This window comes from Kryptolebias marmoratus, linkage group LG4 (assembly GCF_001649575.2).
Source record: "Kryptolebias marmoratus isolate JLee-2015 linkage group LG4, ASM164957v2, whole genome shotgun sequence".
Classification (NCBI taxonomy): Eukaryota; Metazoa; Chordata; class Actinopteri; order Cyprinodontiformes; family Rivulidae; genus Kryptolebias; species Kryptolebias marmoratus.
The window spans coordinates 15,390,695-15,415,150 of NC_051433.1; the positions used below are offsets into that span (position 1 = coordinate 15,390,695).

Consider the following 24,456-nt stretch of genomic DNA (forward strand, 5'->3'; position numbering starts at 1 on the left):
CTGACGTGATTTAAAATCCATCTAAACATTGGGAAGTTCTGGCTAAATGACTTTTCATTAATTGAACTGTAATTGACAATATTAGAAACGGCAGAGCACTCAGAACCAGTCGATGAAAAACAATTTGTAAATTATTTAAAAAACATAAATTCTGATATCTTCTGTGTTTAAAAGACTACACAGACGACACTGAGTCAGTAACTTTGGTTATGACCCACAGACTGTAAACACATAATAGTAAAGCATAAAGTTAGGCTAAAACTTGTTGTGCCACTTTTCATCACCTTAGTAGGCTCAGTTATGGCTCAGTTGTTTTAAAATATGTTAATAATAATTTATCACCCGACAGATGAGTCAGTCAACCCCATGTTTTTATAAATGACATCCTTTCGCCATAAAACACAATAATGCAGTGTTTTCTGACATGCTGTTCTACTTTTGAATATCATTCAGTGCAGAAAATGTAGTGCTTGTAAATCCGTTTGACAGCTGATTCTAAAACTTAAAACTGGAGTTTAAAGACATCAACAAATAAAGGTCAAACTTGCTTCAAAGCTTGGAGAAAATTATATTATATGACTGGACTTTCAGATGCAGATTCCTCTCTTAAAGTAACTCTTTAATAATATTTTATTACCGAACAATTATTGAACAAACCAGTGATAGCACTGCAGAAGATACAGAATGACCAATTTATTTATCTAACTATCTTATAAACTCAGTGCATTTTTACTGAAGTTAAAGTCTTGGAGTTTTTGTCCTTCAGAAAGTAAAACTCATCAGTCAAGAGATTATTCATTTCTCTAACTAAAGAACTAAAAAGACATAAGGATTATTTGTTTCAAACATGCTCTTATTTTTTTAAACCATGTTTAAATGATGGGTCAGCTGCTTAATACTTACAACTTAGGCAAAAATTGTAATCATTTATTTAAAGCTTGAGATCAACATCAAACAGATGGTGTTTCCACAAAACAATATCTGAATTTCTTAAGAAATGACCTGTGTCTACAAAGTTAAATATAAATATTAAACTTGTATTACCAAATATTTATTTTTTCCATGTGGAAATTGAGTCAGCTGCCATAAAATCAGACACAAACACAGTCAGTGTTTCAAGACATTTTATCTGTGCCTCTCACGGTCTCTGTCTGTGTGCTTGTGAACTTGTATGATGATGTGCATGTGAGCACGCCTGTTTCCATGTTTGTGCATTTGTGCACATTTGTATGTGTGTGTGTGTGTGTGTGTGTGTGTGTGTGTAATTTACGTATCAACAGGCCTAAAGACCATCGTGGGTGCTCTGATCCAGTCTGTGAAGAAGCTGTCGGATGTGATGATCCTGACCGTCTTCTGTCTCAGCGTCTTCGCTCTGATCGGACTGCAGCTCTTCATGGGGAACCTCCGGCAAAAGTGCGTCATCTGGCCGATCAACATGACCAACCAGTACCTGGAAAATGGAAGCAGAGGGTTTGACTGGAGCAAATACATCATGAACAACTGTGAGTGAAACCTTTACCGCTCGAGTAAACTGTGGTAATTGATTAAAATTGTTTATTCTTTGCCTATAGAGATAAAATGTCGTAATCCGTGCTAACATAAATCAACAGAAGCATTCAGGTAAAAGGATGTGCTAGACAAGGTGATTAACTTGTTTTAACTTTTTGTTATAGCTAATTTCTACTTCCTCCCCAACGCGCAGGATGCTCTGCTGTGTGGCAATAGTTCTGACTCAGGGTGAGTAAATCCATTTTTTTTTAATCTTTAACACTGAGGTGTACCTAACATAGAGCACCTGGGTCACTATAAACTCCCAGGACCTCTTTGAATAGCCTGGTTGCATAAAAACCTTTCCAAACGTCTCCTGTGGGTCTCCTTTCTAAGGGGTTTCTTCAGGCTCTGAGCTGCAGTCTATTAGCTACAAATGCTTCATCGTACAGAAAGCTACAAGCAGCTGAAATCGTCTCTGTTGTTATGGGATGAGGGTACAGTACAGAAGTCACACACACTCGTGTCTTTGGACTATGGCACTGGATAAACCCTGAAATGCACAAAGAGAACATGCAGAAAATGCTACAGCTAAAGGAAAATAACTGCTTATTCTTTCTAATGCATGTTCCATTCAAATTTAGTCAGAACTTTAAGTTCTCAGGATTAAATTTCAACTAAATTCATCCAACCAGCCCCAAAACTCAACATCTAACATGTCTTTTCTGCCTAATGTTAGTTTTAAAAGATGTACTTTAGTAATAATCTGTTTATTACAGCAGTGACTGGTCTATCCATTGTTGTTTGACTATAGCAGCTGCACTGACAGTGATGCAGAGTTTTTACATGTTGTAGTAAAATACAGGTAACATTCAAATTAGTATAAGGAATTGTTCATAATGACAGCACTTCTGGAGCAAAGCATTTTTTAAAGGAGCATTCAATACAATTTAAAAATCTATAGCAGTACATTATAACTTTAATAATCTGTTTATGTTGGTAAATGCATTGATGCCATCATAAATCATGACAAAACAACAAAATCCTGAAATGCTAAAACCTTTGTTAAAATAAATCAGTGTTCTGTTTTGAGCAATTTACAAAAAAGAAACATCCACTTTTAACCCAACAGCATTTGACTTTATGATCATTTTCATGTTTTTGTTTCATGTTTGTTGAAAATGTCAGCGTACATTTTAATTTAGTGGTGCATATAATCGCATCTGAGTTGTTGCTAAAAAACACTTGTTTTGTTAATTTTATTAAAACAAGTTTTGTCTTGGCGTGTATTTCTTCCAGACGATGTCCAGAAGGTTTTACATGCATGAAAGCTGGACGAAACCCTAACTATGGTTACACCAGCTTTGACAGCTTTGGATGGGCTTTCCTGACGCTCTTCCGTCTCATGACTCAAGACTTCTGGGAAAATCTCTACATGCTGGTAAAAGAGCATTTTCGTTATGCATCCATTACTAATTACGCCATTGTAAAACTAAAGTCCTTGCACATTCTTATCCCAATGTTAGAACCCTACATTTGCAGCTACGGACCTTATAAGCAGGGCTAAAAATTCATGAGTTTTGTTCCTGAATGAATCAGCAAAGTGGCTCCTAGCAGCATGACCTTAGTTCATTTGCCCTCTGAATAAAAAGGATGGAAGGGCAGCTGATCAGAAAGGCTGTTGCTGGAAATGTTGCTTGTAACATTATTATTGAAGCAAGTGATGAAGGTATTGTTTTAGTATCTTACCTGTTGTGGATAGATCGATGAATGACCTCAGTTTGGAGAAACAGAGGTTAATTCGGACTGGACTAACAAGCTAAAAGCTAGTCTGAGTGAGGCCAAGACCAAAGTGAATTGCTGCCTTTTTAAAACATCCCCAGTCTCAAAAATACAAACAATGTTTTAGAAACCTGTATAATTCTCTTAGTTTTGTGTTACATGGTTATCCCATTGAATTCCTGTTGGAAGTGTCCCAGGCTACCTCAGAAGTACTAAATGTGCTTGCAAATAACCAGTGAACTTTCTGTAAACAGTGTAATGCCAAAAAGGTTTATAAATCAGAGTTCATATGGGTCGCTATGAAATGTTTGATATTGGCGTGCTTTTAAGTTGGATCCATTTCGGTCTTCAATTCAAACTAGCTCATTATTATTATTACTAAACTATTAGCTCATCAGTCCAGTCAGACCAAAAAATAGCATTTCTTAAAAAAATTGCATTGCATGTCAAAGTTAGAAAGATCTTGTCCAATGTGTTAGCGCTTGGAGTGAAGGGGATGACTCTCAGCTGCTACCACACAATATTTACTTCAGTACTTGTAAAACTGACTAAGTTATAGCCATCCTTGTGTTTTCCTATGTCAGTTAGCTGTGGTGGCCATCTTGAATCAAGTTGACTTCAGAATTAATCGGTTGTAGATGCACGTCCAATAATTACTTTGTGTGTTTCATTAAAATCCATCCATGAGATATTTTGCTAGCAGACCAATAGGGTCAACCTCAGCTGTTAATACCAAAGTTTTAAACAAAACTCTCCCATTATTTGTTAGTGCTCCAAATATGTAGTTAATATGTGATCTCAGCTACAACCACACCAAATTTTATAGCCATTTTTTGTTTGCTGGGGTTGATTAGCTGTGGTGGCCATCTTGAATCAGATCAATTGTAGATGTACATCCATTGATGATTTTCTGATATTTTTATTTAAATCTGTCTGTGTTCATGAGACATTTTGTTAACGTGAACAAATAAACACACAGGCAGTTGAGATTACCCACCTTTTATGGCAACAGGTTATAAATAAACCTTATTTCTCCAAACTAAGACCGTTTAAAGCTCTGTCTACAACAAGTAAGACAGTTGATCATAACCTTTCCACAGAACCTCACTTCAAGAGATCTGAACTATTCCTGTAGACAGTACTTCAAACTTCATTACTTTATCATTTCTTTGTGTGTTTTCTCTCAGACGCTGCGAGCTGCAGGGAAGACCTACATGGTTTTCTTTGTGCTGGTCATCTTTGTGGGCTCCTTCTACCTGGTGAATCTGATCTTGGCTGTGGTGGCCATGGCTTATGAGGAGCAGAACCAGGCCACAATTGAGGAGGCAGAGCAAAAAGAGGCTGAATTCAAGGCCATGCTGGAGCAGCTTAAGAAGCAACAAGAGGAGACGCAGGTCAGCATCTGTTTAACCTCTCACTCATAATCATTTTTACCTATTTTACATGTTCAACCAATGACCTGTGACTTCTTTTCTCTCTCAGGCTGCTGCGATGGCAACATCCGCAGGCACCGTGTCAGAGGCTGCGCTGGAGGATGTGGAAGGAGGACATTTGTCCCGCAGCTCCTCTGAAGTGTCCAAGCTGAGCTCAAAGAGTGCCAAAGAGAGGCGCAACCGCAAGAAAAAATGGCGCCAAAAAGAGCAGGAGAAAGAGAAAGGAGACAGCGAGAAGGTCGTCAAGTCTGAGTCAGACGACGGCAGCAAGAAAAGCACCATCCGTTTCCCAGGAAGTCGACTGGGGAGGAAAACGTCCATCATGAACCAGGTACAGATGTCTGCCCCTGTAAGATGATGTGTTTGATTACTTCAGATGTGAGAGCTGCTCTCAGTGGCTGAAATGTTCTAAAAGAAACGTGAGCGTGATAAATGTGATACTGAGCCTGAAATGGTCAGGCTTCTTGCTCCAGTCTTGTCCTGCATTACTGGTTTATTGACAGTGACGACAAGAGTCCAGTGAAAAGTGGACATCCCACTTTGCTTCGGCCAAAGACGAGCTAATATACTGTTTGTCAAGTGTTTTATTTATACTTTTTGCTACAATTACAAACTTGTAAACTTGTAAACTTTTAAAGTGATTTTGATCAATAGTTCTTCAGGCTCGCTGAAGGACTTATTTTCAGTCCAGTACTTGACCATTTTCAGAGGATTTTTTTTTTCATTGCTGTTCTTTGTTTATTAAGCCACTTCATTTTGATCAATTAACATGCATATCAATGGATGAATCCACACATAATAAAACCTTAGCTAAGAACCAGTTTAAAATGAGATCTTCAGCCATTTTGTTACTACTTTTCTGTCACGATTTGTTCCCATCTCTTTTGCTGAATCAATGAAAAACACCAAAGATAGCATAGCTTTACTTATGAAATAGTATTTTAGTGCAAATGAGATGAGTCCCAAAGATCTAGGAGCTGAAAACTGGACATACAGTCGATGACCAGCTGAATGATGAAGGTCTCAGGTCCTGTGTCAGGTCTTTGCTATTTTTTTTCCCTATTCCTTAAAGACATGACTTTCGGTACAGTGTATCGCCTGTAGATATTTTTAGTCCTGACACTTCTTGTTTTGTCCCGCACTGTTTTACTTTCCTCAATTTTTAAGCGCTGTAGAACAGGCTGTCATAATCAGAAACAAGGACTGGATGGAAAAATGAGTGAAAAAGCAGTCAAATTCCAAAGGTAATTTCTGAAAGTCCTTCAGAAAGCCCGAAGAACTATTGATCAAGACCACTTCAAATGATTACATGCACTGGCTAAAAGAATGAGGGACGACTGAGACTTTTGCACAGTGCTCTGTATTGATTATGCATTAAATGGATGTGCAGAGCATTCTGTATTTGTATTTCTTGTTTCTTGTAGCAAAAAAGTATTTGTATTGACATGAATCAGAACAACAGCTTTTTTATTTTTTTAATATTTTTTTCACATACAAATGCTGCATATCAGCCAGTCTCAAAGGTTAGCATGTGTTTTGTATTTAGTTCACATTGTTCTGCATATGTGTTGAAGAAAGGCCATCCTAAGGCCAAGGAGTGTTGTATTTTACTTTGTTCTTGTGTTTGTGTTCTCATGGATGATGTAAGGACTGGTATTTTTTGGCGTTTAACTTTTATTGGTCTGCTGTGTTTGTCTCAGTGAGCGGACTCGCTGAGCGTGTGTCCTTGTAGTGAGGGGTGTAGAGGTCAATGTTTCCCAGGTAGAGCTTGATAAATCTTTTCTAAATTTGGACCTTTTATGTGTACTTGTACGATGGATTTATATGGGCTTTTTGAAGGGGTGGGTGTGTATACTTTCAGCTTTCTGTTTGTTTCATTGTGTGAACAACAACTCTGCACATAATGAAAGTTTTTTTTTATTTTTATTTGAAATTTTAGCAAAGCAGAGGTAAAATGATGGACAGTGTCTCATCAGGGCACGGACTTGTTGGGACATGCAAGTTCAGCTTCTCCAGTTTTTGATTTAAAAAGAATCAAAACAGCACTCTTTCAGCTGACACTTTAATTATTTTATGGAGTTAGTTGTTATTTTAAGAATATGCTTAAATATAAGTACTATGAAAAAAAAAAGCTAGATTGTTTGCTCTTTGGATTTATTGTAGCAGCTTAAGAACATAATGAGCCATCCGTTGTAGACGGAGAAGTTAAAATTTAGCTTCTAATAAAGAAACAGAACTTGTGTTGGTTATTGTGTTGTTTTGTACCTTTATCCAAATCACTTTTATTTTCAACTGGTTTATCTTGTTTTCTTTTCCTCCATTTCATTTGTTCTTCCATTTGAAAATGTTTAAACAAACCCTTCATTCTGCCTCTCCTTGTTCACGTCTTCCTTTTTTTAGTCGCTGCTCAGCATCCCCGGCTCGCCCTTCATGTCACGCCACAACAGCCGCAGCAGCATCTTCAGCTTCAAAGGCCGCTCCAAGGACATGGGCTCGGAGAACGAGTTCGCCGACGACGAGCACAGCACGGTGGAGGAGAGCGAGGACCGCCGAGGCTCCCTGTTCATACCCTACCGTCGCAACAGCTACAGCGGCTACAGCCAAGGCTCGTCACGCATCCACCCCCTGGCCCCCCACTCAGGAGGGAAGAGGAACAGCACGGTGGACTGCAACGGCGTGGTGTCTCTCATCGGCCCAGGGCCCGGCAGACGGCTTCTGCCTGAGGTGAAAATAGATAAGGCAGCCACTGATGACAGTGTAAGGACGTCCATGGGACACCAATACAGTTTAGGCATGATGATGATGATGATGATGATGGTGATGATGATGGTGGCGGCCCTGATCTCTGCAGCTCCTCCTTCGCTACCTCTCCCCCTTCCTGGCTCTCGTTCCTCTTTTCCTTAAACTCAATAGCTCTGTTTTCCTTCTTTGGATATCTGTGTTCTGTTTGAACATTTCACCTTAGTTCCACTTTCTCCTCCAACCTGATCTAATTTCCTTTTCCCATTGCTTCTTTTTTAACAGCTACACAAAGGCACTAACCAGCTGTAACATATCCACAAACTCATCATCTTACCAACATTATGATTCATTTTATAGACCAAGGTCCTAAAAACTCAACACTTGACTGTAAAAAGTTCTCACTCTCTCTCTCTTTCAGAGATTTTGGTAACTGTGCCTATAATATTTTCAGGACACGTTCTTATCTACCATTTCTATCAGCATCTGTCTTTCATTTTCACTCTCACTACTGCTGTAACTGTCCTACCTGTCTTCATTTATCCTCTGCTCGTATCCCTGGATGGTGCAACAACAAACCCGAAACCTTCTGTGTAACAATATTTCTCCCTGTTGCAGCTAGCATGGTAGACCTCTTTTCTCTCTCAGTTGACCAGTTGACCTTTTTACCTTTTTTATCTCTTCTAAATTTAGCATGGACGTCTTGAATTGTCTTTTGTTGACATGAAATGCATGCCACTGCATGCACCTAACATTGCTGAGGTATTACTATTATTATTATTATTATTATTATTAATAATAAAATGCATCATTTTTTAACAAGTTACTGTTTTAACAAAGATTTCATATACGTTGAATTAGAAATAAGGCTCCATCGCATATTCTTTTTTTAGATAAAAACAGTTCTCTCTTTAGTTGTGCTAAATTAACATAGCTGAGAGTTTGCATTAAAATTTGTTATGTTATAAAAATTACAATGTGTTGAACTGTGTCAGTTTTTTGTTGTTTTTTTTGCCTTGTAAGCAGATCTGGAGTATCATTTATGGTTTTGTTTTCAGCTTCAAAGCATCAGTTTTCATGAATGCCTTTTAGTGTATTTAGAACTACCTCTGAGTGATGTTGTGTTTTTATTTTTCCTGAGTACAGACTACAGACTTGGAGATTAAGAAGAAACACTCGGGCTCTCTCATGGTTTCTGTGGATCAGCTCAACTCCTCCTTCAAAGGAAAGGAGAGAGCCAACAGTCAGATGAGTGTGGTCACCAACACGCTGATAGAGGGTAAGCTTAGTGCATCTGTTTCAGTTTTTCTTTGGGTAAAGTGTTATAATTTTTATCCAAAGAAGGTGAAAAGACTTTAATGTTTAATGTGTACATTTGATCTGGTTGTGTAATAAAAGCAGGAAGCTTGTGGGTGTATGCTGTATCGTAAAATGTTGCATGAGCTGAATTAAACTCTCACCTGGCTGAGATATGATCGTGTTCAATTTAGACTTTAATCTGAGATGTTTTTTAATTATCCCCAGGCAAAAATATAATTGTCTCTGTGTATGTGTGTGTGTTTTTTTGTTAGCAAAATATCCCATGAACAAGTAGACAGATTTTAATGAAACTCTCAGAAAGTAATCATTGGATGAACATCTAAAACTGACTGATTTCTGGATTTAACAAAAGTCAAGATGGCCACCACTAACTGACCTCAGCAAATACATAAATTATAATAACTTAGTCAATTCTGCAGATATTGGTCTAAAGTCTTGAGCGTTGGTAGTTGAGAGTCATTCTGTAACATACTCCAAGCAGATTGCACAAGAGTTTTGTTTAAAACTTTGGTGTGCAGGGTGGTGGGCGAAGTGCATTCCTTCACAAAATGCTAGTTTCAGTTTTCTTCCTTCTTAATCATTTCCTGCAGAGTTGGAGGAGTCTCAGAGGAAGTGTCCTCCCTGTTGGTACAAGTTTGCTAACATCTTTCTCATCTGGGAGTGCTGTCCCATCTGGCTAAAAATTAAGCACATTGTCTACTTGATCGTCATGGACCCGTTTGTTGATCTGGCCATCACCATCTGCATTGTGCTCAACACCCTTTTCATGGCCATGGAGCACTACCCGATGACTCCACATTTTCAGGACGTCCTGGCTACTGGCAACCTGGTGAGACACTTCAGCTCTCCACATTTCATCCATCACTTTTGTAATTTTCCTGTCTGTATAAACCTCATCACCTCCCCTTAGCAGTTACAGAAGCGTTTCACAATTAGCTGTCTTCTTAAAGCCGTTCATGCATCATTTGATATGTGTGCTTAAGGACTCACACTTACCATACAGAATAGCCATATGGGCATCTCATTAAAGGTTCAGTTTCATTTTAATGATGTCATCTCCCTGCAACTTAGAACCTTTGTCTGTTGCTCCTGAACAGGCAGGCCTTTCATACAGCTGTGACATACCTACAGACGTAAAATAAGGAGTGTTACGAAATGCTTTGGCAGGGCACACCACCTGAAGCAGACATTTTGATTTGGCTGTGCACGTCCTTTGCTTTCCAAATATCACTGTAGCGCAGCAGTATTGGCTCTGTGTCAGCACTTAGACAGGAAATGAGGTCATAAGCGTTGGCACGCTGTCTAGAATGAAACAGGAATTTAACTCAGTCTGCATAAGATGTTGGATGGCGCAGTCTGAATCACTGGGTGTCCTCTGCAGCATCGAGCAGATACAGAATTAGCTGCTGGGTTGATCATAAGAAAAATGTTTAAATTAAAAAAATATATAGATTTCTGACCCTACACCATGCAAGTGTCAAAAGAAATTTCAGAACATTTGTAAAGCAAACATTAGATTCAGTGAAAACATGTAAACCGCTTTCTATTGTGACATCACAGTTACAAATTTAGCTTTTTATCTTTAATGCCACTGTTATGTCTCCATTATTATTGTGATTTAAGAAATTGAAGATATTTTTGTGTCTGGAAATTTAGATGTTAAAAAACTATTTCTTAGTGTAAAAAAAAGCAATGCAATGATGAAAATTCACTTTCTGAAAAGGAATGTATATATTTTTTCTAGAATATGTTTTACACACACACACACACACACACATATATATATATATATATATATATATATATATATATATATATATATATATATATATATATATACATATATATAACATGTAAACCATAAAACTTCCTGAACCATTTAACAGTTAAGTTATAAGTCAAAAGGTCAGTAACATATTTACATTTAGGAATAAAGCTAATTAAGGACCCAAACACAAAACACCGTAGTCTGTTTTTATTAAAAGCAAAAGAAGCTGAAAATCTTAAAAAAAAAAAAAAGTCTTACAATTGATAATCCAAACAAAGCTGGGAACAGAAAAGAAACTGTTACTGGGCTGGTTGCAGGCAGACACTCTGAAGGAATTTTAAGTATTATGAGCATAAAAATGTGACAAAAAATGATGCTACTACTCTAATTCTGTCTTAAACAAGATGTAGAAACCAGTCTGCTCTAAATGAAGAGATCAGTCCCTTTGAATCCCACTGAAATGTCATTGTCATTCCTTGTGCTTCTGCAGGTTTTCACTGGCATCTTTGCTGGGGAGATGTTTGCCAAGCTGATCGCCATGGACCCCTACTATTACTTCCAGGAAGGCTGGAACTGCTTTGATGGCTTCATTGTGACTCTGAGTTTGGTTGAGTTGGGACTGGCTGATGTGGAGGGCCTTTCAGTTCTCAGGTCTTTCCGATTGGTGAGTGGAAAAGACGTGCTGGCCTTGTGTATTACTGAGAAGATTGAAAGTTGAGATAAACATATCATCAGTTGTCTTATGTCTCAAATTTCATAATCTGAAAACAAAATACAGTGAAATAATCCTGTTTTATGTTCTTCTTGCAGTTAAGAGTGTTCAAACTGGCCAAATCATGGCCCACCCTCAACATGCTGATCAAGATCATTGGTAACTCAGTGGGTGCACTGGGTAATTTGACCCTGGTGTTGGCCATCATTGTCTTCATCTTTGCTGTGGTGGGCATGCAGCTGTTTGGCAAAAGCTACAAGGACTGCGTGTGTAAGATCGCAGAGAGCTGTGACCTTCCTCGCTGGCACATGAACGACTTCTTTCACTCCTTCCTGATTGTGTTCAGAGTTTTGTGTGGGGAGTGGATTGAAACCATGTGGGACTGTATGGAGGTGGCAGGACAGGGCATGTGCTTAATCGTCTTCATGATGGTTATGGTTATTGGAAACCTGGTGGTAAGGAGAAAGAGATATTACATAGTGTATGTGCAACCGATTTATATTGTGAAGTTCTGAGGTGCCAGATTTTGTTTTGTTTTTTTTCCTGAGGTGTTGAACCTGTTTCTGGCCTTGCTGCTGAGCTCTTTCAGTGCAGACAACCTCGCTGCCACCGATGATGATGGCGAGCCCAACAACCTCCAGCTCGCTGTTGTCCGCATTAAGAACGGTATTGCCTGGTTTAAGGCCAACATGCGGGTCTTGGTAGCCACAGTGCTCAAGAAGGTATATACTGCATTCATTAGAGCAACCTATAGCTCTGTTACTGTTAACTTCATCTCATCAACTGCATCCTATTTCTGACAAACAGCCTATAGAAGAGGAGCAGAAACCTTTGGATGAAATGTATGAAAAGAAACTCAACTGTATTGCAAATCACACAGTTGACATCAACCGTGAACTGGACTATCCCAAAAATGGCAACGGTACAACCAGCGGCATCGGGAGCAGCGTGGGGAAGTACATGATTGATGAGGACTACATGTCCTTCATCCATAACCCCAACCTCACTGTGTGCGTTCCCATCGCGGTTGGCGAGTCGGATTTTGAAAACTTAAATACAGAAGACTTCAGCAGCGAATCAGACATTGAGAACAGCAAAGATGTGAGTAAAAAGAACTGCTAAGAGTGTGGACAAGAAGTGGCTTTTTAGGGTTTTATTGTCTCTGCAGAGAGGAATAACATGGGACTAGGAGGTACTAGTTACAGAGCATCTTATAGACAGTATCAAGACGATGTCTAAACAAAGAGAGCAGAAGGAAGCAGTAGGGTTTGGCAGAAACATGATTATACGACAAACCAGGATGTCTTAAAATAGCACCAGTATTGCTTTGAAAATCATCTTTAAAACAATCTGCTGCAAATTTAATCCTGACCGTACACAAGTAAGTTGAAGCTTCAGTTAAGTTTGTGTTGTGTATGAAGAGTGTACTTCCTGTAAACTCTTCTTCTGCCATTGTGTTGCTGTATTATTTTTTTCTGTAGCACAGTGCATTTTAAGATTTAAACAGCAGCTCCACCTCGCTTGCTCTATTACTAATCCACAATCTGTTCATTTTTTTTACCCTGAAAAAAACCCTTAAAGGTGTCTTTAATGATAGAACTCTTAAAAATCATTTCAGACAAATCTATCAAAACATGTTGCAGCTTTTTATTAACCCTTACAAAAGTCAGCAGCTGCCAGAAGGTGAAGAGGAAAAGCCATGTTGGGTTGTCTGCTACAATAAAGAAATTTGTGGAGTGAAGGCAGTGGGATACAATGGAAGAGCAAGTAGACACTGATCATGTAGTTGGGAATACTATGTTCAGCAATGTAATTTAAGGAAGGCCAAATGATATTAAAATGTAGATACCACACAACTCTGGCAGGTGTAAAGACACAGTAGATAAAGTTGAGTTCAGGAGCTTGGAATGCAAAAAACCCCAACAACCCACATTTGCTATGTGAAGCCAGACTGTGTCTCAAAGTCCAGAAACAGATGGCTAAAAGTGACATTTCCCACAAACTAGTCCAAATGTTAACAGTCCCAGTGACTACAGTCAAGATGCTTTCACTGTATTCCATCATGTAACAATATTTTTTTATTTCAAGGACATTGCAGTGGAGCTGGATCCAGTTTTGTTCTGGTAGTTCCCTAACAGTAGTTCTCAGTTTTACTTGATGGAGACAAATATTGTAGCGGTATTGCTTTAAACACCAGGCGCTAATTCAAGTATTTTGCAAAACTGTCTTTACATTTATGTTTTACTACTTTAGTTTTCCAATACAAACAATACATGTTTGCCAGAAAAGTGAAGTTTATTATTTAATAGTATGATAAGAGGAGCTGGTCTTAGCTGCATTTCCAAACATCCATTTAGACAGGAGTGCTGTAACACTGAGCTTAAGTGCTGATCTTGCAGACACAAAGAACAGCAGACAGGCATGCCCGATGAGGCGACAAACCGAGAAACAGAGCCATCTGTGTATTCTGAATGTGGGAGAAGGGTAAGCAAGACCCAAAGCTCGTAGAGATGCGTGATATGTAGGTCACCTTGACCTGACTTACTGTAGGAGAATAAAGGCAGCACAGCTGTATCGCTATTTCACCTGGATCCTATTCCATCAGACTCCCTCAACACAACCATCTTGTCTGCATCACATCCAACCACAGAGCACTCAGCAGGCAGAAAACACACAGAGAGGGCTGCCAACTGGCTGTTTGATGAAGAGAACAAGGCGGAAAGATGAAGAGAGAGGAAACTCTTTCCTTTGCTGACAATCTAAGTGGATAAAGCGCAGTATGTTGTAGATTTTCTGTCACATCATAACCCAAAATGTTCAAACAGAAGGGAGTTTTCTTGTAGACATTTCACCTCTTATTCAAAACACTTCCTCTGTTCTGTCTGATGCAAGCTGGAGGGGCCTTTTTAAATGAGAGGTGACATGTCTTCAAGTACGGTTGAATAAAATTCTGTCTCATTCTCTCATGAACTGATGTAGCTTCATAAGTCTTCAAACTTTAGTTGAGTAATTATACTGGGGTTAAATTACGATTCACTAAATCATTGCTCTCATGTGCAGAAAGGAAAACCTATTTCATTTCGGAAGCTGACAGACAACATGCTTCTTGTTATCTCAAAAAAACAATTTCTGTTTGCTAAAGATAACAAGGAGCTAACTCTTTATATCAAGGACATTACATCAAAATTATTAACAACAGGTACAGCTGTTCTCAACTTCCTAATATGTATTATATCAACCTTTTTTGCTTAGATAATCAAACAGATGCAACAATCCTTCAGCAACCATTCAAAACTAAAAAAAAAAAAAAAGTTTTTTTACTTGCAGAATAATCCGTTGCAGAGAAAGCTGGCTATGCTACGTAGCTACAACATATAGACATCCTGCACTAAGTTGTATAATGGATATCAATGCAAAGAGGCTTTAAAGTAATGGCTTACAGTGTACCATATATATGTGGTATGCTTACAACATCTCTTTCAGTGAATCTATAACATAAAGAAAGCCATTCAGACATTGATTTGATCTCTTCTGTCCTAGCTGGATGACACCAGTTCATCTGAGGGCAGCACGATAGACATCAAGCCTGATGTGGAGGAAGTGGCAGTGGTTGAAGTTGTGGAGGAGTATCTTGACCCAGATGCCTGCTGGACTGATGGTACACCATGCTTCTTGTCTGATGTTGACTTATCATCATTGTTTTCTTCTGCATCCAAAGTTTATGGCATCATGCCTCACATGGGTTTTATTTTTGGAGTATTTTGGAGTGCCTCTGCCTCTCCGATGTATATCAGCAGCTATGCTTTTATTTGTCATGCAGAATGTGTGGCTAAATACAAGTGCTGTGATGTTCCCATCACTCACGGCTGGGGAAAACACTGGTGGTTCCTGAGGAAGACCTGCTACCTGATAGTAGAACACAACTGGTTTGAAACCCTTATCATCTTTATGATCCTGCTCAGCAGTGGAGCCCTGGTAAAAAGCACAAACAAACTCACACAAAAGTGCATGTGTCCATTTGTACAACTACTCAGAAACTTCATGTAATTGTGATTTTTACTGTGAAGTACATAGAAACCAAGAGGGTTGATGGTTTTACACTAAACGATGCTTAAGAAACAATATTTGAGTCACAAGCTGGGAAAATAGATTAATATCATAAGTATTCAAATGGACTTAGCATTTATTTAAAGACAGAGAACATTATTTCCCTTTAAGGATGTGGGCAACCAAAAGCAATGCTTGCTTTTCTTCTGCAACTGCTCTTGATGTTATAGCCACTAATGGACAGCAAAGTGCTGTAATGCACCAACCTTTCAACCAAGAGAATTTAGCTTAGCTTTGCAGCTTTCTGAAGGAAAAAAAAGGCCTCTGGCCAAATCCAAACACTTATGTACTGAAGAATGCATGCAGGCTACGAGGGAGCTGTCAGTCATCATCTTCTTTTTATCAACATATTTTTTATATTTACGATGCAAACTAACACCACTGTTTTTTTGTTGATAGGGATACTATCCAAACTTGACCAGTTTTATATAAATGAAAAGTTAAATGTGTTATGGATTACCTAAGTTTACTCACTGATCGACGTGTAAATCCTCCCTGTTCCATTTTAGGCCTTTGAAGACGTGTACATTGAGCAGAGGAAGACGGTGCGCATCATCCTGGAGTATGCAGATCGGGTTTTCACCTACATCTTCATCCTGGAGATGCTGCTAAAATGGGTGGCCTATGGCTTTGTCAAGTACTTCACTAACGCCTGGTGCTGGTTGGACTTCTTCATTGTGGATGTAAGTACAGCTGGACCCTGTTTGGTTGCCTACTTGTCGTTTGTCTCAGAAATAGTTGCAGTTTTACAAAAATTCTTTAAAACCTTTCGACACTTGCAGCTGTTGGCTGTTGAAGAAAAATGAGAAGCTCTGAATGTGTGAAAAAGTTTGACTCCTATTTCAGGGAATATTAAGATAAGAGTCTTGTGGATCAAAAATAGTTATTTAGTACAAAGTAAAGCTTTGTTTCGTGCATCTGACACGCGGAAAAATACACTTCATTTATTTTACTAGCTAAAGGATCGTTACTGATTAAGTCTTCTTTGTTTTAAGAAGATTTTTAATATCCAAACAATTTTATCAGATAAATTAGTCACTCCTTATGTTTATCAGTTTATTAGTTCATAACTTTTGTTGACCGTTTGAGTATTTTTTTGTTGTTGTTGATGAGCAAATTTTGCTTTTAGTTTTATGTATAGAAACAGACAAATAAAAAGAAATTTGTTTTTTAGTCATATTGGTACAGTTTAAACCTGTTTTAAGACCCTTTTAATGTGTACAATCATGTAATATATTTTTAACCTCTGCTGCTCAGACAACCTTTATGTTTTGCAAACACGCACACTTCTCAAGGCAAATTATGTTTAGCGTAAGGGACTCTGACCTTTGGACCTGGTGTGGGCTTTTTTGTGTAAGTTCACATATTTGCAGAGTTCTTGAACAATTTACCCACATTTCATTGTGAAACTTGTGATGGTTTTAGAACATTGTTGTCCTGACTAACTCAAAATATGCTCATAACAAAAATAACAAGCGTAGAGTATAAGGCTGCAGGATTTTACCAGCATATTACAGCATTAATCTGGTTGTAATTTTGTGTATTTTATTTATATTTGTAGAGCTGCTTCCAAGAAACATCCTATCAGTATTCTTTTTGTAAATAACAATAGTGGGTGTTTATAGCCACACAAACGTAACCACCTATTTCAGACATTTTAAAACGAGTACTGTACTGTTATATCTTGCATATAGTTTTTCACTATGTTTCAATCCTTAACTGGTAAATATCAGATTCTCTGCTTAGCAGCCTTAACTATGACCTCCCAAAGTCTTTGAATGTAATTTAAAACCTAAGAATTAATAATAATACGCACTCGTTATTTCCCTGTTATCTGTCACTGTGTCTGCAGCTGTATCACACAGACGGTTGAGAACAATAATCAGCTTTGGCTCTGAGGACTAAAGGAGTGGTCAGCTTGTCTCACAGACATCTGTCACTGACTTTTGTTTGGATCCATCCTGAGGGAAAAACGATTCTGTGCAAAAACCTTTTAATGGAAATCCATTGGTTACCTTTCATGGCCATGAATTTATTAACGGCTAATAAGGATGGTCTACAGAAGGTTCTGTAGTAAACAAAAATCCTGAGAGTTTATGGTTCAAGAACTGGTGACACAATAAGGTTTTGAAATTTACAGCAGCTGTCATGTTGTGGAACAGATGAACAGAGCAGATAGCATCACCAACACTGCTGCATACGGACAAATGTGTGTATTTGGCACTTATTCCACAAAAAACTAAATGTGCATGTGCACAAGAAACAAAATTTGGATTATTTGATCATTTTTTCATATGACAAAGGAAGTGCACATTGACAATATAAAACTAGATTATTTAATCTGTGATGTACAGTTTGATGTTGGGATGCTTTTTGAACCCTTTGGTGCAGTTTATATTTTGATTGGTGACCATGTTGCTTAAGAAAATTAGTCTTTAATTTTATTTTTATATCTACTATTATACATTTATTATATCTACATTCTATTATATCTACTATTATATATTTAAATATACTATTTAAAGGTGTTAGTATGTTGTTATGACAATAAGTGAATCTTTAAAAGTAATTTTTTTACACCTAAATCACACTTTATTTGATTTCTAAATGTCATTAAAAAAAATGACAACAGGATGAGATTTTGGATGATCCATGTCAACAGAACAAGAGTTTCCAAAACAATATTTTTTTCTGATTTTGTTGTTTTGTAGCTGATCTGTGTGGAAATAGAACAGCATTTAAAATTTAGGCAATTTTAATGGTTCAAAAGAGTTATTCAGAAGTGTTGTAATCTGAATGAGTGTTAAGACTCATAACAAAATTGAAAAAAAAAATCCATTTCCTATTTTTTTTAAAGAAGTGTCAATCATCAATTCAAAAGCATATATTGTGACATCAAATTTAATCTGTATATTATTTTTATTTAAGTTAAAAATAAATCATTTAAATCAGATGTTATTTTTATCTCTAAAAAATCCTTGGACTTTGGCCAAGACTTTCATGTGTCTTCAGTTTTTATATTGTTCATTGACTACATTTGTCAAATCTTTGTTTGTTTGTTTGTTTGTTTGTAATTTGTTCAGTTTTTATTTGTAGTTCTCTTACAGGTGGTCTTTTTAGGTTTTAAAATTTAAAGTTTGACACTTTCTGTTTGGTCACATCTTCTCAGGCATTTTTTTGTTACCAAACGTAGATTTTCATACTCTAAAAAACAAATACTTTTTTAAAGGGCTATTTTTATCTGTGTGTGTCGACTCATCGAGTACCAATATCTGACATAGCACAACTATAAACATACAGCATTTTTAAGTAGCCTTTTGAACCTTTAAATGTACTCAATTATTTTACAAGAAAGCACAGATCTTTTTAAATGGGGTTCTACAGAAATGCTACGAACAATTAATATCTTACCTGTTTTAGATAGCTTTTTGAATAATCTCAGTTTGGAGAAAAAACGTTTAACTCTGACTGGACTGATGAGCTAAAAGTTAGTCCAAGCTGGGCCAAGGACCAAGTGGGTTGGTACCATATTAATGTTAAATGTTTACATCATCATCAAGTTTATATTACAGGTATTTGTATGGTTTCCTGTGGTTAGTTGAAAAAGCTAATAGCAACAACAGCAGCTAGCTGTAGCACTTCTGGTTCAGCCTGGGGCAGTTTCTATTGTGTAATGCAAAATTGTTGATTGTAAAAAGGTTCTTAAAATAGGTTTTGCATGAACTGCCATGCTTTTTTCTATCAAAGCAATCTACTTTGGTCTTAGCCCTACTCACACTGAATGTTAGCTTGTCAATCTGGTCAGAATGATTTATTTCCTCAAACTGAGGTTATTTGAAGAGCTATCTGCAACAGGTAGGATATTAATTGTCCATTACCTCTCCACAGATTCCCACTTCAAAAGATCTGAACAATCACTTTTAAGCCAAACTTTGTATTCTGATCTACCCTCTGTCAAATTGAATGTTTGTATTTCAAGAAAGAAAAATGACTGAATTAAGAAAACAAACAAACAACAAAAAAAAACTGAAAATAAATATAAAATGAACTTTGTATCATTTATTTGTTTAAAAAAAAAGTAGAGCCTGTGTTTAATTTTCCCCATTTAGGCAATTAGAGACACAGGCATAAAGGCCTAATTCTTTAAGTGATGTGCTACACAGCAGAAAATCTGAATGTATCAAAAAAAAAAAATTCTCCACGCTATTATTACTGACCTGTCCTCTCTCTCACAGCAGGTGTCTCTAACTGTGTCTCTCTTTAAGTTCAGAAAGACATTGTGCATCTGTCGAGAGGGACTGAGAGGTCGGTGTTTGGGGGTCCAGGGTAAGGTTTGTGTGCTGTGGTGGGTCTCCTACTTTCACAGGTTCTAACCCTGAAAGTTGTCCTCAACTTCGTACCTTTTCTCTCCCCTCTCTTTAAGTAAAAGTGTCCTCTGGTGTGCTACTGTTTCGTATCGTGTACTGTGTGTATATGATTGTGTCACATTGATTTAGTGTTCGTGAACACATCTCTCCTCTGATTTATCCCTTTGTTTGACTCTCTTCTCTTCCTCTCACTGTGTCAACCACAAGTTTCTTTCCAGGTGTGCTCACTGTGCTGTAAAGCTGGTTTTCACGCTAGACTGGCTTGCCAAAACTAAACCGAACACAAACACATTTTCAAAAAAAGAAAAACTCTGAGTCCACTTTTTTGACCTTTATACGTTGTTTATGTTGCAGAAATATTCTCACACATAAAGCATTTTTTTTGTACTTATCTGTATCTAATCACTCAGCCATCCTTACAGTTGCTATAGGGTCCCTATTTCTCTCTAGATCTCTTCTAACTGTGTGGGTCCTCTCTTCCTTTGCTTCTGTCTTTCCTTCTCCTTCTGTCCCTATCTGTGTAGGTGTCTATAGTCAGCCTTATAGCTAATGCTTTGGGCTACTCCGATCTAGGCCCGATTAAATCACTCAGGACACTGAGGGCCTTGAGACCCCTCAGGGCCCTGTCACGTTTTGAAGGGATGAGGGTAAGACCTGAGGCACCAGGTAGCTGGTCCTTTTGCATGCTGTTTTAAAGAAAAGCTTTAACGCATGCTAGAAATGGCAATATAATTTGAAAATAATAAAAAAGAAAACCTTCAAAATCTCTTTGAGTGGAGTTTTTACAGCAATACTTTTTCAATCAGTGAGAAGCTTTTTTTGCATGGATGAAGATCATCTCAGATGGCTGTAATGCATCTGATTTGATTTATCATATTTGATATCACATATGATAAATTTTAGCATTATGTTCTGGCTAATAGCAATAATTTATTGGAGAAAAATATTATCTAATAAAAAAAAATGTATCCTTCCTATCTGCCTACCTGAATGATGCAGGACAATAAAAACTCAGTTTAGATGCTGGCTGAGAAACAACTAGAGGCTGGCATGAATTGTCTCTCCAAAACTTTCCAACATAACTGAATTATTCTGCTCACTGGGGAAAAAGAAAAGTTAAGCAGCCAGATGGAGTAGTGGAAATGAAATTGCACTTACTGAAAGGTCATGTGACTGGATTGCAATGATTACAGTACTGGATCAAATGGATAGCAGAGTTGGCACTGCAGGCACACTGCTGATCCCATGTCAGTAGGGTGTGGCACCTTTCTGGGCAATACACGAGTGGTGACTTGATGCAGAATGAAGTCATGCAGTCGTTGTATCCTCCACTGCTGCATGTCAGCCCACAGCTGTAGTAACTGACCCTTGAGATCTGGCAGATCAGCTCTGGATCAATGGTAACGTCTAAGCTGCTACCACTTATTTTCTGCTGGGAAAATTATCGGGAAACTTTGCTGACCACAGGAGGACCTAAACATAATGCAAGCAGTTCAGAGACAAATGTACCACTTGTGGTCAGGCATTGTGTTGTTGAAAGACCAGGATACAGTCTGCTCTAGCGTTAATGACAGCCTAACTTAGGACCGTGAACCTATAGTCCAACTGGTTGCCAGTCGTTGAGACACGGTGCAGGATGACATGGGGTGTTGTAAAGAGTCCAATACCTGAGTCTGGATGGTAGGTGCACATGTTTTGGGGTTCTGTAATGCCTGGTGCTCAGTACACAAGTGTTTGTGCAATGTGGTCTGTCTTGGACATGTGTGGATGCCCAGTAGTTAGAGCATCCATCCACTTTGATATCTGGACGCCGCACATTGCAGGCAACTGCATGATATAACCACCTGGTCTCATGCAAACCAGCAGTGGGACATCTATCAAACTGTGTCAAGCACTGATAATGCTGTCTAATGCATCTAAGAGGGTTTTTCTGTTTGACGACCTTCACCTTTACTGTTTAGCTGACTGTTGGATGCTCTGGGAGCTGCCTGATAACACCATAGCTCCACTTGTGATGCCACCATGTAATGTCCCCCGGTGCTGTTCTGGACATGTCAGCTCCAAATTAAATAATTTGCATAGTTGTTGTTGGTGAGCATCACCTTAATGTGTGATAGGTCTGATCAGCCTCTGGTTGTTGTTGAGCAGGGAAATAAAAAAATCTTCTGACTTCTGCTCTGCCTCGAGTGTCCCGTTATCTGATCCTACCACAGTTTGGCTTTGGCATTGTCACACTGGAAGATCAACAAACTTCTGGTTGCATATCCCCCCTCCCCTGCCATCCCTGCTCATCACTCCTCAGTGATTCTCATCACTATGAGTTTCATGATCACAGTTTTGCTGTGATATTAACTTACCACCTAGTTGCATTGTCTCTGTATTACGATATTAGACAGAGAAGCATGAACAAACACAAAGATTTTTTACATTTGTTGTATGTCTTTAGTTTGGTTTCTTTGGCTTTTTGTCTACATGGCACTACTGCATCTAGAAATGCACATTCAAGTGATGTTTAATTATTAACACTTCACAAAGTGTGTTGTCCTTTTTTCAATCTGAAAAAATAAAAGTCAAATAACTTGACAAATTTTACACAGATACTGTTATATAGGGTCTGAATATTTTGATTTGTAAAAATCCCATCTATAATAGTGTAACAATACATTGTGGCACAAAACATTTCAATTAATTCAGCTTTTTGGATCATGTTTTAAAGTTAGTTACAACTAAGTGGCAGTGAATAAAGGTACTTTAACACACTGATGTGAAAAGTATCAGCTCCAACCAAGTGTCTTGTTCTTCTCCAGAAATAATAAAAGTCTGTGTTAAATGTTGCCTAAATAATTGTTAAAGAAATCATTTTTTAGCTGTTTGCTCTCAATCTACAGAAGTAGATCATGGTTTGCTTTGTTAAGCAATAGATTAGATAAAAAATCATTTCAGTCAGTTCAGTTTGTATTTTGCAGCAAAGCCAATAAGTTCAGAGTTACTTGGAAGTTTAAAAAGAAAGACGTCACAATGCAACATTTGTCATTTGTTGGCCATATGTTTTGTGTGTCCACCTGAGTATTTTTACACTCCCTTATAATATATATACCAGGCTTGAATTTGTGCCAAGAAAAAAAACCAAACCACAAGTGAGCTTCTTATAGAAGAAAAGAGTGTGCATTTCTATGTGTATGTTGATGTTCTCCTGTGTGAACATCTTCGTTCAGCTGGTGTGTGACGGTTAAATTACAGTTTTGTTTCTGCGCTGCTCTCCTCAGGTTGTAGTGAACGCCTTGGTGGGTGCCATTCCCTCCATCATGAATGTGCTGCTGGTGTGTCTCATCTTCTGGCTCATCTTCAGCATCATGGGTGTCAACCTGTTTGCTGGAAAGTATTATTACTGTTTCAACGAGACAGCGGAAGAATACTTTAAGCAGGACCAAGTGAACAACAAAACAGAGTGCTTTGCACTCATTAATGCAAATTATACTGAAGTCAGATGGAAGAACGTCAAGATCAATTTTGACAACGTGGGTGCTGGGTATCTGGCTCTCTTGCAAGTGGTAAGACACTTTTTTGCTTCATCATTTACCTCTTTCTGCTCCTGACGAACATACTCTCTTACGCTATGATTGTTTGCTTCGCAGGCAACATTTAAAGGCTGGATGGACATTATGTATGCAGCAATAGATTCTAGAAAGGTAGGCCTTTACAGTTTTGATTTCTGATGACCTGATTTCCAGATCTTTGCTTCATTCTGATTTTGATGTGTGTATGATTTTTTTGGTCATCCTACAGGTGGAAGACCAGCCCATCTATGAGGACAACCTGTATATGTACATTTACTTTGTCATATTCATCATCTTTGGCTCATTCTTTACCTTAAATCTTTTTATTGGTGTCATCATTGACAACTTCAACCAACAGAAGAAAAAGATAAGACCTATTTTATTCACTTTCACCTTTTTCAGAAAAGCCAGTTTATTTAAAAATATATAATTGTCTTTTTTTTTTAAATCACATAAGAGTCTCTGCATCGCCTTTGTGAACTGCAACATTAGAATAAGTGATCTACATTTTTGCAGATTGTAACCAATTTGTTTTTGTTTCTTTACTTTGGAGGTCAGGATATCTTCATGACAGAAGAGCAAAAGAAATACTACAATGCCATGAAAAAACTAGGATCAAAGAAACCACAAAAACCAATACCAAGACCTCAGGTAAACATCACGACAATCCTCAAATGTAGGCAGGTTTGTCATTCTGAAGTCATAAAGCTGAGAAAATGACCCGAAACATGACTTTCTTTTTCTCAGAACAAGATCCAGGGCATGGTATTTGACTTTGTCACGCAGCAGGTATTCGACATCTCCATCATGATACTCATCTGCTTAAACATGGTGACGATGATGGTGGAGACAGATGATCAGTCAGAGGACACAGAGTATGTGCTTTACTGGGTCAACTTCATATTCATTGTGATCTTCACCGGCGAGTTCTTACTGAAGCTGTTTGCGCTGCGTCACTATTACTTCACCAACGGCTGGAACATCTTTGATGTGGTTGTGGTCATCCTTTCAATCGTGGGCAAGTATTTAAAAATGTTTGTGCATAGAAAGAAAAGTGTGGGGCATCCTAATTGGACATGTAGTTTATGTTGTGTTCTTGCAAAGTATGTATAAATGAAGGTTTTCCCATCAAAAGTTGAAACGGTCATGCCATAATACAAAAAGAATTTTAAAATTATAATAT

General features: G+C 37.9%; 1 protein-coding gene across 7 annotated transcripts in view; it reads left to right on the plus strand.

Annotated features, from left to right (window-relative positions):
• Positions 1 to 24,456, plus strand: part of scn8ab (sodium channel, voltage gated, type VIII, alpha subunit b) — a 45,363-nt gene that overhangs the window by 16,555 nt on the left and 4,352 nt on the right. For 4 of the 7 annotated variants that reach the window (XM_017415874.2, XM_017415871.3, XM_017415873.3 and 1 more), the window contains exons 7-28: positions 1,281 to 1,502; positions 1,674 to 1,737; positions 2,788 to 2,929; positions 4,458 to 4,664; positions 4,753 to 5,034; positions 7,104 to 7,460; positions 8,136 to 8,204; positions 8,589 to 8,721; positions 9,353 to 9,591; positions 11,021 to 11,194; positions 11,341 to 11,697; positions 11,791 to 11,964; positions 12,050 to 12,343; positions 14,783 to 14,900; positions 15,063 to 15,217; positions 15,859 to 16,032; positions 20,241 to 20,363; positions 22,983 to 23,267; positions 23,352 to 23,405; positions 23,503 to 23,640; positions 23,820 to 23,924; positions 24,021 to 24,291. In XM_017415874.2, the coding sequence (XP_017271363.1) occupies positions 1,281 to 1,502; positions 1,674 to 1,737; positions 2,788 to 2,929; positions 4,458 to 4,664; positions 4,753 to 5,034; positions 7,104 to 7,460; positions 8,136 to 8,204; positions 8,589 to 8,721; positions 9,353 to 9,591; positions 11,021 to 11,194; positions 11,341 to 11,697; positions 11,791 to 11,964; positions 12,050 to 12,343; positions 14,783 to 14,900; positions 15,063 to 15,217; positions 15,859 to 16,032; positions 20,241 to 20,363; positions 22,983 to 23,267; positions 23,352 to 23,405; positions 23,503 to 23,640; positions 23,820 to 23,924; positions 24,021 to 24,291 (4,137 nt within the window). The remainder of the gene's footprint in view (positions 1 to 1,280; positions 1,503 to 1,673; positions 1,738 to 2,787; positions 2,930 to 4,457; positions 4,665 to 4,752; positions 5,035 to 7,103; positions 7,461 to 8,135; positions 8,205 to 8,588; positions 8,722 to 9,352; positions 9,592 to 11,020; positions 11,195 to 11,340; positions 11,698 to 11,790; positions 11,965 to 12,049; positions 12,344 to 14,782; positions 14,901 to 15,062; positions 15,218 to 15,858; positions 16,033 to 20,240; positions 20,364 to 22,982; positions 23,268 to 23,351; positions 23,406 to 23,502; positions 23,641 to 23,819; positions 23,925 to 24,020; positions 24,292 to 24,456) is intronic. The other 3 variants (XM_017415879.2, XM_017415878.2, XM_017415876.2) reach the window with 2 other exon arrangements.